Below are 11,859 nucleotides of genomic sequence, written 5' to 3'. Positions count from 1 at the left end.
ACTAAAACACACTCACTCAGTCACTAACATACACTCAGTCACTGATACACACACTCAGTCACTAACACACACTCACTCAGTCACTGTCACACACATTCAGTCACTGAAACACTCACTCAGTCACTAACACACTCTCAATCAGTCACTGACACACACTCAGTCACTTAACACACACTCACTCAGTCAGTGATACACTCAGTCACTGACACACACTCACTCAATCACTGATACACTCAGTCACTGACACACTCACTCAGTCACTGATACACTCAGTCACTGACACACTCACTCAGTCACTAATACACACTCACTCAGTCACTAATACACACTCACTCAGTCACTAATACACTCACTCAGTCACTAACACACACTCACTCAGTCACTAACACACACTCAGTCACTGATACACACACTCAGTCACTAACACACACTCACTCAGTCACTGTCACACTCATTCAGTCACTGAAACACTCACTCAGTCACTAACACACTCTCAATCAGTCACTGACACACACACTCACTCAGTCACTGATACACTCAGTCACTGACACACTCACTCAGTCACTAACACACACTCACTCAATCACTGATACACTCAGTCACTGACACACTCACTCAGTCACTGACACACTCACTCAGTCACTGATACACTCAGTCACTGATACACTCAGTCACTAACACACACTTACTCAGTCACTGATACACTCACTCAGTCACTAACACACACTCACTCAGTCACTAAAACACACTCACTCAGTCACTAACATACACTCAGTCACTGATACACACACTCAGTCACTAACACACACTCACTCAGTCACTGTCACACACATTCAGTCACTGAAACACTCACTCAGTCACTAACACACTCTCAATCAGTCACTGACACACACTCAGTCACTTAACACACACTCACTCAGTCACTGATACACTCAGTCACTGACACACACTCACTCAATCACTGATACACTCAGTCACTGACACACTCACTCAGTCACTGACACACTCACTCAGTCACTGATACACTCAGTCACTGATACACTCAGTCACTAACACACACTTACTCAGTCACTGATACACTCACTCAGTCACTAACACACACTCACTCAGTCACTGATACACTCACTCAGTCATTAACACAAACTCACTCAGTCACTGACACACACTCACTCAGTCACTAACACACACTCACTCAGTCACTAACACACTCACTCAGTCACTAACACACACTCACTCAGTCACTGACACACTCACTCAGTCACTGATACACTCAGTCACTGATACACTCAGTCACTAACACACACTTACTCAGTCACTGATACACTCACTCAGTCACTAACACACACTCACTCAGTCACTGATACACTCACTCAGTCATTAACACAAACTCACTCAGTCACTGACACACACTCACTCAGTCACTAACACACACTCACTCAGTCACTAACACACTCACTCAGTCACTAAAACACACTCACTCAGTCACTAACATACACTCAGTCACTGATACACACACTCAGTCACTAACACACACTCACTCAGTCACTGTCACACACATTCAGTCACTGAAACACTCACTCAGTCACTAACACACTCTCAATCAGTCACTGACACACACTCAGTCACTTAACACACACTCACTCAGTCACTGATACACTCAGTCACTGACACACACTCACTCAATCACTGATACACTCAGTCACTGACACACTCACTCAGTCACTGACACACTCACTCAGTCACTGATACACTCAGTCACTGATACACTCAGTCACTACACACTCAGTCACTGATACACTCAGTCACTAACACACACTTACTCAGTCACTGATACACTCACTCAGTCATTAACACAAACTCACTCAGTCACTGACACACACTCACTCAGTCACTAACACACACTCACTCAGTCACTAACACACTCACTCAGTCACTAACATACACTCAGTCACTGATACACACACTCAGTCACTAACACACACTCACTCAGTCACTGTCACACTCATTCAGTCACTGAAACACTCACTCAATCACTAACACACTCTCAATCAGTCACTGACACACACACTCAGTCACTTAACACACACTCACTCAGTCACTGACACACTCACTCAGTCACTGATACACTCAGTCACTGATACACTCAGTCACTGACTCACTCACTCGGTCACTAACACACACTCACTCAGTCACTGACACACATTTACTCAGTCACTAACACACACTCACTCAGTCACTAACACACTCACTCAGTCACTAACACACACTCACTCACTCAGTCACTAACACACACTCAGTCACTGATACACACACTCAGTCACTAACACACACTCACTCAGTCACTGTCACACTCATTTAGTCACTGAAACACTCACTCAGTCACTAACACACTTTCACTCAGTCACTGACACACACACACTCAGTCACTAACACACTCACTCAGTCACTGAAACACTCAGTCACTGATACACTCGCTAAGTCACTGAGACACACACTCAGTCATTGATTCACACACTCAGTCTCTGACACACTCACTCAGCCACTAACACACTTACTCAGTCACTGATACACTCACTCAGTTACTAACACACACTCACTCAGTCACTAATACACACTCACTCAGTCACTAATACACACTCACTCAGTCACTGATACATTCACTCAGTCACTACCACACACTCACTGAGTCACTGATAGACTCACTCAACAACAACAACAACAAGATTCCATTTATAAAGCGCCTTTCACGTCGGGAGGACGTCCCAAAGCGCTGAACAGTTGGGTCAGGACCCGAGCATTGGGGAAATGGTCAGGGTGAGGGGAGGGAAGGGAGGGAGCGAGGAGGGGGGAAATGGTCAGGGTGAGGGGAGGGAAGAGAGAGAGTGAGGAGGGGGGGAAATGGTCAGGGTGAGGGGAGGGAGGGAGGGAGCGAGGAGGGGGGAAATGGTCAGGGTGAGGGGAGGGAAGGGGGGGAGCGAGGAGGGGGTAGAGAGTCGAGAGGGGAGCTGAAGGCTGAAGGTCAAAGAGAAAGGTTTTGAGACCGGCCTTGAAGGAGGAAAGGGAGGAAGCGGCGAAGACACTGGGGATGGAGTTCCAGAGCCTCGGGGCTGAGAGGCTGAAGGCCACCGATGGTCGGGCGGTTGGGGCGGGGGATGTGGAGCAGACCGGAGCCAGAGGAACGGAGGGTACGGGCAGGTAGGTAGGGGGATAGTAGGTCGGAGAGGTAGGAGGGAGCGAGGCCGTGAATGGCCTTGTAGGTGAGGATGAGGATCTTGAATTCGATCCTCTGGGGGATGGGGAGCCAGTGGAGGGGAGCGAGGGCGAGGGCGAGGGTGAGGGCGAGGGTGGGAGTGAGGGTGAGAGTGAGGGCGAGGGTGAGGGCGAGGGCGAGGGTGAGGGCGAGGTTGAGGGCGAGGGTGAGGGTCGGAGTGAGGGCGAGGGCGAGGGTGACGGCGAGGGTGAGGGCGAGGGTGGGAGTGAGGGCGAGTGTGAGGGTGGGAGTGAGGGTGAGGGCGAGGGTGAGAGCGAGGGTGAGGGTGAGGGCGGGAGTGAGAGCGAGGGTGAGGGTGGGAGTGATGGTGAGGGTGGGAGTGAGGGCGAGGGCGAGGGCGAGGGTGAGGGCGAGGGTGAGGGTGGGAGTGAGGGCGAGGGCGAGGGTGAGGGTGAGGGTGAGGGTGAGGGTGAGGGCGAGGGTGAGGGCGAGGGTGAGGGTGAGGGCGAGGGTGAGGGTGGGAGTAAGGGTGAGGGTGGGAGTGAGGGTGAGGGTGAGGGTGAGGGCGAGGGTGAGGGCGAGGGTGAGGGTGAGGGCGAGGGTGAGGGCGAGGGTGAGGGTGAGGGCGAGGGTGAGGGTGGGAGTAAGGGTGAGGGTGAGGGCGAGGGTGGGAGTGAGGGTGAGGGTGAGGGCGAGGGTGAGGGTGGGAGTGAGTGTGAGGGTGAGGGTGAGGGCGAGGGTGGGAGTGATGTGGTCGCGGTGTCTGGTGCGGGACAGTACACGAGCTGCAGAGTTCTGAATGACCTGCAGTGTGGAGGGAGGGCCGGGAAGGCCGACGAGGAGAGAGTTCCCATAGTCCAGCCTTGAGGTGATAAAGGTGTGGACCAGAGTTTCAGCCGCGTGAGGGGTGAGGTAGTGCCGTAGTCTCTGGCGATGTTCCGGAGGTGATGGAAGGCGGTCAAGTCACTAACGCACACTCACTCAGTAGCTAATACACACTCACTCAGTCACTGATACATTCACTCAGTCACTAACACACACTCACTCAGTCACTGACACACTCAGTCACTGACACACTCAGTCACTGATACACTCGTTAAGTCACTGATACACACTCAGTCTCTGACACACTCACTCAGTCACTAACACACACTTACTCAGTCACTGATACACTCATTCAGTCACTGTTACACTCAGTCACTAACACACTGACACACTCAGTCAGTCATTAACACACACTCACTCAATCACTAACACACTCACTCAGTTACTGACACACTCACTCAATCACTAACACACACTCACTCGGTCACTGATACACTTAGTCACTGACACACTCACACTCAGTCACTAACACACACTCACACGTGGTTTTAACACGTGAGCCTCTGGACACGTGTGCTGGTCGCCACCTGGTGGCCACACAGGAAGGCGCCCCCTGTTGTGTGGGGGCAAGTGCGGCCTTTACAGGTCTCTCTGGTTGTGGACACAGCAGATTGTAATAAATCTGATCCCTGGAAACAGCTCATTCTTTGGAGAGAAAAAAAAATTTGGTCACTGAATCCACGACTGTTTGTGGAACTCTACTGTGCGCAATTGGCTGCCTCGTTTTGCCCATAAAAATACACAATCACTATAGTGTACTCTATGAAGCGCTTTAAGACGTCTTGAAGAAGGCGCTGTATCAAATGCAAATATTATTATTATTTTCCAATATGATTTGTGGGATCGGCCAGTTATGGGGGTCAAAGACCTGGGATTGAACTCACAACCTCCTGTCTGTGTGGCTACATCAGGTGACAGCTGAACTTCACACACCTGTGTACAGAGTTACCTGAACAAACACAGGCTGACAGCACAAGACTCTGTTATAATTACACTTTTATTATAAAATAAGAAGAACATGAATGTTTATGATCAGGCTTCTTAAACCGTCATCTCAATCCCCTGGGACGCTTTCTCTCCCCATTCACTTACACCTTTATTGATCAGGTTACTGTCAGTGTCTACATCGAAGGGGTGAAAAGAATTAAAATCACATCATATAAAACTCCCCCCAAATCAACTCCAATTGATCAGATATTCCCCGAGCCAGAGTTACACCGTGTTAGTCAGAAAGTTCAGAATGTCCTTTTCACAAACAGCTTCAGGAATGAACAGATCCTAACGTTGGGTGTGTTCACTTTTTGATCACCAGAGCGATGATCAGGAATACGATCAGCAGCGCCATCGCGACCACCAGCAGCACTGTGATCACCACCATTGCTCCCGTCCGCCTGAAGTTCACATCAATATTCCGGTAATCCTGGGCTGGAAACCCCCAGGAACAATTACTATCACTACAGTCACACCATTCGCTCTCGCACACCAGCTCACACCCCTCTCCCTCGCACACCGCTCACCCTCCTCTCACCCTCGCACACCGCTCACCCTCGCACACCGCTCGCCCTTGCACACCGCTCACCCTCGCACACCGCTCACCCTTGCACACCACTCAGTCGCACACCAGCTCACTTCACTTGCTCTTGCACACCAGCTTGCCTTTGCACACTGCTCACCCTTGCACACTAGCTCATACCAGTCACCCTCACGCATCACTTGCCCTCGCACACAAGCTCAAACCACTTGATCCTTGCACACAGGCTCACACTACTTGCTATTGCACACCAGCTCGCCTTGGCATATGGGCTCAAATGCTTGCCCTCACACACCAACTCACACTCACACACCAGCTCGGGCTGCTGACTGAACAGTGATTAATACTCACGATTCAGTGATCGGAAAGGCAGCTTGTTACTGGATTCGGTGTCGATGGTGAATTGAACACTGTAGACAGAGGAAAAGAAGTGGAGTCAACAGGACAGAATTGGAGAGGTGAAGTCTGCAATACCAGGTTCTGCCTGATGGGGGCGATGGCTGCAACACCAATATGGGGGACCAGCCCACATCGTGGGATGGGGGTCTGTCCGGTGCAGTCATTGAGCCTCAATGGAGCTATCCCCACCCTGAGCCAGTCTATGCGTGTGCACACAGCGAGGCGTGTTCTCCTATGTTTCATGTCTGATCCAGACACACACATGTTACATACTTGTAATCGGTGCCAGGATTCAGGTCAGTCAGTCTGACCCCCACGTGGTTGGTTTGCTGGCTGCCACCCTGGGAGGAGACAATGCTGATCAAATCACGTGGAAAGCGACAAGCTATCATAGTGAAATTCTCCTGTAACGGACCTGTGAGAGAGAGAGAGAGAGAGCGGGGATAAACGACAGTCGGGGAGGTGGGGATAGACAGATAGAAGCATAGAAGCAGGAACAACAACAACAAGATTCCATTTATAAAGCGCCTTTCACGTCAGGAGGACGTCCCAAGGCGCTGCACAGTTGGGTCATGACCCGAGCAGGGGGGAAATGGTCAGGGTGAGGGGAGGGAAGGGAGGGAGCGAGGAGGGGGGAAATGGTCAGGGTGAGGGGAGGGAAGGGAGGGAGCGAGGAGGGGGGAAATGGTCAGGGTGAGGGGAGGGAAGGGAGGGAGCGAGGAGGGGGGAAATGGTCAGGGTGAGGGGAGGGAAGGGAGGAGCGAGGAGGGGGGAGATGGTCAGGGTGAGGGGAGGGATGGGAGGGAGCGAGAAGGGGGAAGAGAGTCGAGAGGGGAGCTGAAGGCACGGTCAAAGAGAAAGGTTTTGAGACCGGCCTTGAAGGAGGAGAGGAAGGAAGCGGCGAAGGCACAGGGGATAGAGTTCCAGAGCCTCGGGGCTGAGAGGCTGAAGGCCCGGCCACCGATGGTAGGGCGATTGGGGCGGGGGACGTGGAGCAGACCGGAGCCGGAGGAACGGAGGGTACGGGCAGGTAAGTAGGGGGATAGTAGGTTGGAGAGGTAGGAGGGAGCAAGGCCGTGAATGGCCTTGTAGGTGAGGATGAGGATCTTGAAATCCTCAGGAAGAGGTCATTCAGCCCTTCAAGCCTGTTCCAACATTCTGTAAGATCATGGTTGACCTGTACCTCAACTCCAATTACCTGCCTTTGCCCCATATCCCTTGATCCGCTGACCTGATCAACATCTCTCCACCTCAGTCTGGACAGTGTGAATGGATCAGCCATAAACCACAGCCTTCTGTGGGGAGAGAGATTCCCACTGGCCTTTGTGTGTGTGTGAAAAACCGCCTCTGATTTCACTCCTAAGTGGCTTAGCTCTAATGTTAAGATGATGCCCCTTGTTCTGGATTCCACACCAGAGGGAATAGTTTCTGCGAAGTCTCCCTATCGAATCCCTTTACCTGGGTTGTCACCTGTAGTGACATTGATGTGAACTGACTTGGAGATGAACCTGCAGGGCGGGAGCCCCACGATGACGGACCTGGAGAAGGTGTTGGTGACCAGCTCTTTATCGTTCACCAGCGAAATGTTAAAACCTGTTTAGAAAAAATACTGGATAAAATTACACAGCCTGTCTCAGCCATCCCCTCCTCCCCTCTCCTCCCCTCCCCCACCCGCAACACTGCCCGTTTCTGGGGCTGATCGCGGAGTCATACTGGCTCCCTCTGGCCCTCCTCTAATAATCCTCGCGTTTGATACAGCGCCTTATCACGTCTTCGAGACGTCTCAAAGCGCTTCACAGGATACACTGTAAAGTAAATTGACTGTGTATTTTGTGGGCGAAACACAGCAGCCAATCTCGCACAGCAGCGTCCCACAAATTGAAGTGACCAATAAGGGATTATTATCTCCAGAAAAGCAAACCATCAATCGACCAACAACCAGGTTCCTACTTCCTGCTGATAAACAGAGGCGTGAGTGTGGAGTAAGGAAACTTGCCCAAGGTTTCACCTGCCTGGGAATCGGACCCTGGTCTCTCACTTGCGAGGCGAGTGTCTAACTGCTGATCTACAGGAATCCTAACTGGTGACTGTCAGCCTGGATTGTCCTCACTCACACCATTACTAGAATGGTTGCAGTGGGGGGGGGGTCTCTGGATAGTGATGGGGGTGAGAACCCATATTAGTGAATGAGCGGGCGAGGGGGGGGCAGAGTGTGGAATGGGAGACACTGACTTAGACACAATGGGGAGACACAGAGAGAAAATACACATTAACCTGGCTCTGTGGTAGCACTCGTGGCTCTGAGCCAGAAGATTGTGGGTTTAAGCCCTTATTGGGAACTTGGGATCACATTGTCTAAGGTGACGCTGCAATGCAGTGCTGGGCAGGGAGGGGGGGCATTGTCAGAGGTTTCGTCCTTTGGATGAGACATTAAACCGAGGCCCTGTCTGCCTGTCCAGGTGAATGTTAAAGATCCATGGCGATATTTGAAAAGAGAAGAGAGTTTTTCTCTCTCGGTGTTCTGGCCAACAATCCTCCCAAACAAAATTGGTCACTCAATCCACAACTGTTTGTGGGACGCTGCTGTGTGCAATTGGCTGCTGCATTTCACCCACAAAATATACAGTCAATTCGCTTTACAATATATTCTGTGTGTTCTGTAGACACCTCGCTGATGCAAGCATTATTATTATTAGTAGTAGTAGTAGTAGTGGTTTTGTCTGTGAATTTTTTACTTACCCTGAGCTCCGGCGAGAGAAAGAAGCAGCAAGGTGATGTGGAGAGAGAGAGCCATGGTCTCCATGGTGTCCGAGTGTCCGAGTTTGTGAGTTTGGTACTGAGGTGCTGTGTGTCTCACAATTTGTGGTGGGAGAATGTGAGGAATTCGGGCTGAACCCGACCTGCCAGTTCTCTACACAAAACAGCAGCCAATCAGGGAACCACAGAGCCAGGCAAACAGGTTCCTAAACATTCCCGTCCCCAACCCCGAGGGCCGGGGAGTGCCTCTGACCGTCTCTCTCTCTCTCTCTCACACACACACACACAATGGAGACCTGGGCCAGTTATCACCAGTCATCCTGACACCGCGCTGCCCCTCTGATTGCAAGGAGAGAAATGAAATCACTTGATACTAAACCCCCTTTTGCCTCGACAGAGCAGAGAGGCACCACTGAGCTCCAGCAGTTTTACTGCATTATATAAATCAGTGGCTGAGACACAGTCAGGCTCCACAATGTAAAGATTGCAACACAGAAACCACTCCACCCATCAAATCACTGCTGTTGTTTCTCTTTAAACCCAGGCTGAGCTGTTCTGATCTTATCCCATCACTGCCCCACCCTTGGGTAGTGATGTCATTGGCAGGTCAACACTTGGGGATAAAGTCACAATAATGAAGGAAATGTCAGGCGCAATAATAATAATAATAATCCTTGCATTTGATATAGCGCTTTTCACGTCGGGAGAGGACGTCCCAAAGCGCTTCACAGAACACACTGTAAAGTGAATTGACTGTATATTTGTGGGCGAACGCGGCAGCCAATTGCGCACAGCAATGTCCCACAAACAGTCGTGGATTGAAAATGACCAATTTATTATTGTTTTTGGTTTTGAAGGGATTATTATTAGGCTCTGTGTGGAGTAAGGAAACTTGCCCAAGGTTTCGCCCTCTGCCTGGAATTGAACTCAGGTCTCTCACTTGCAAAGCGAGTGCTCTAACCACTGAGCAAAAGGACTCCAATAGAAGAAGCTCCTGAGATTGCAACACATCCAACAGGGACCAAGTTCTGCGATTCCCCTAATAATATAGAAAGAATCTTTGCAATGATTATAAAGTAGAGATGTTTCTCACACTCACTGGCCTGAGCCTGCACTGACTCATATTGTCCTTGTCACCTTGCAGCCCCAGGTGCACACTCAAACTTGATGTGGATAAGCACATGTTTTTGCTGACACGTCAAATTGTTAAAAAGTGTTTCATATGTAATCGCTAGCAAGTGTAATAACTATTTTCAGCGCTCCGAGACCACATGCTGAAGGGCGCTATATGAATGCAAGTTCTTGTTGTTGTTGTAAGATGCTCGGGCCGAGCAGGTCCCACAAACTGCCATGAGGTGACAGATCAATCAATCATGGATTGTCGGCCAAGACACAATGAAAAACTCCCTTCTCTTTTCCAATAGCGTGGGATCCTTCCTCATCTCAGTTGTGGCTACAACTAGCCTCAGTCCCCGGCAGAGGGCAGGAGCCAGTGTTTCTCTGTTCTTTGGCAACCATACATTTGACATACGTGGAAATCCGTCATCATGATCAGCCGGGTGTCTGACACACACAGAAACCCGTCGCTGTTGCTTAAGAATCTCCAAACCAAGCTGAGAATTCCATGCCTCCCACCTACACATGGAAATTGCAGAGACAGATTGATGGAATGGAATGCGCTCTATCTCCAGCGACACCCTGGAGCAGAACAAGAGGCTTCATTTCTGATAATAACAGGTCCAGCCAGTCTGTCCAGGTGCTGTCAGGGCAGGCGGGGCTGAGACTCCTTTAGAAAAAAACAAATGTCTCTGTTGAATGATAGTGAGCACAGGAAACAACACAGGGTTTACACACACGCCCAACGGCTGATGTGCACATTAACACAAACATCCACAGCACATCATGACACAGTGAGTTTCAGTTAAAGATCCTCGTAGGGGGTGATCAGAGGCTCCAGGGGTGAAACCCTCATACACGCATTCATCACATTTAGCTGCGACTATGCCAACTCCCTCCTTGTCGGCCTCCCCAACTCTTCACTCCACAAGCTGCAGATCATCCAGAACTCGGCAGCTCGTGTCCTCTCCCACACCAGGCTGTGTGACCCCATCACCCCCACCCCTTGCCTGGCACCACTGGCTCCCCATCCCTCAGAGGATAGAATTCAAAATCCTCGTCCTCACTTTCAAGGCCCTCCCCAGCCTTGCCCCTTCCTACCTCTCTGACCTGCTGACCCCTTATCAACCTGTCCACTCCCTCCGCTCAGCAGGTTCCGACCTGCTCCAGGTCTCCCGCCCGACCCGCCCCACCATCGGCGGCCGGGCTTTGGGAATCTCTGCCCCCACTCTTTGGAACTCCATCCCACAACCCCTTCCCCTCATTCCCTCTCTTGCCTCCTTCACGACACGACTCAAGACCCCTCTTTTTACCATGCCTCCAGGTGCCCTCCTACCCCCTCTGCCCTTCCTCATCCCAACCCTGCTCCCCTGTTACCCGCGCTCGGGTCCTGATCCCCGACTGTTCAGCGCCTTGGGACATCCTTCCGGCTTGAAAAGCACTTTACAAATGCCATTTTGTTGTTGTTGTTGAGATCAGTAACTCAGTCCTGTCCAGGTTTACAGTCTCTAACCCTCTGGCCATACAGGGAGACTCACTGCTCAGCAGGTTTATCCTCTGAGCCATCGGGGAGGTGGGCAGCACTTTAACAGAGTTGATAGTAAGATTATCAGGAAGATCAGGAGCCTGGGATGGTCAGAATGGGATGAATGTTATCCCACCTACACATGGAAATTCCAGAGTTGGACTGGAGTTGCTCTCTCTCTCTCTTTCTCTCTCTCCCTGGAGGGTTGCATCCTGCTTACTTAATTCCGGAGAGTATTAGGCGCAGGTTGGCAAGACCCAAGGCTTGGGCGACCCCAGAGTGTGCATTGGGGTAACTGCTGGAGTCTAACCAGCTAAACCACATAGCTTGCCATTGATATTGCGGCTTGTCCAGCTAGGACCACCCTCCTTTGGCTGCAGGGTTAACAGAAGTTGAGTGGGATGACTCCCTGTCCCCAGTGACTGTTCTGCTTTT

At 51.0% G+C, this 11,859-nt stretch overlaps 1 protein-coding gene across 1 annotated transcript; it reads right to left on the bottom strand.

Annotated features, from left to right (window-relative positions):
• Positions 1 to 5,074: 5,074 nt before the first annotated feature.
• LOC103190427 (uroplakin-2) lies at positions 5,075 to 9,267 on the bottom strand. The gene is made up of 5 exons (XM_007911207.2): positions 8,766 to 9,267; positions 7,485 to 7,619; positions 6,300 to 6,441; positions 5,979 to 6,037; positions 5,075 to 5,521 (listed from the first exon to the last, which is right to left on the bottom strand). The coding sequence occupies exons 1-5, from the start codon at positions 8,827 to 8,829 to the stop codon at positions 5,391 to 5,393; spliced, it is 531 nt and encodes a 176-aa protein (XP_007909398.2). The 5' UTR covers positions 8,830 to 9,267; the 3' UTR covers positions 5,075 to 5,390.
• Between the last annotated feature and the right edge of the window lie 2,592 nt (positions 9,268 to 11,859).

This window comes from Callorhinchus milii, unplaced genomic scaffold (assembly GCF_018977255.1).
Source record: "Callorhinchus milii isolate IMCB2004 unplaced genomic scaffold, IMCB_Cmil_1.0 Scaffold25, whole genome shotgun sequence".
In the NCBI taxonomy this organism is placed as follows: Eukaryota; Metazoa; Chordata; class Chondrichthyes; order Chimaeriformes; family Callorhinchidae; genus Callorhinchus; species Callorhinchus milii.
Note: the sequence above shows the minus strand (reverse complement) of the source record. Positions and strands in the feature narration are given on the sequence as shown.

What these genes read in the sequence shown, in the direction of transcription:
- LOC103190427 (XM_007911207.2), bottom strand. Translation starts at nt 8,829, where the DNA reads ATGGAGACCATGGCTCTCTCTCTCCACATCACCTTGCTGCTTCTTTCT. An exon ending in AATCCTGGCACCGATTACAA is followed by an intron (nt 6,038 to 6,299) that starts GTATGTAACATG and finishes CTCTGTCTACAG; the next exon opens with TGTTCAATTCACCATCGACA. An exon ending in GCCTTTCCGATCACTGAATC is followed by an intron (nt 5,522 to 5,978) that starts GTGAGTATTAAT and finishes GGGGGTTTCCAG; the next exon opens with CCCAGGATTACCGGAATATT.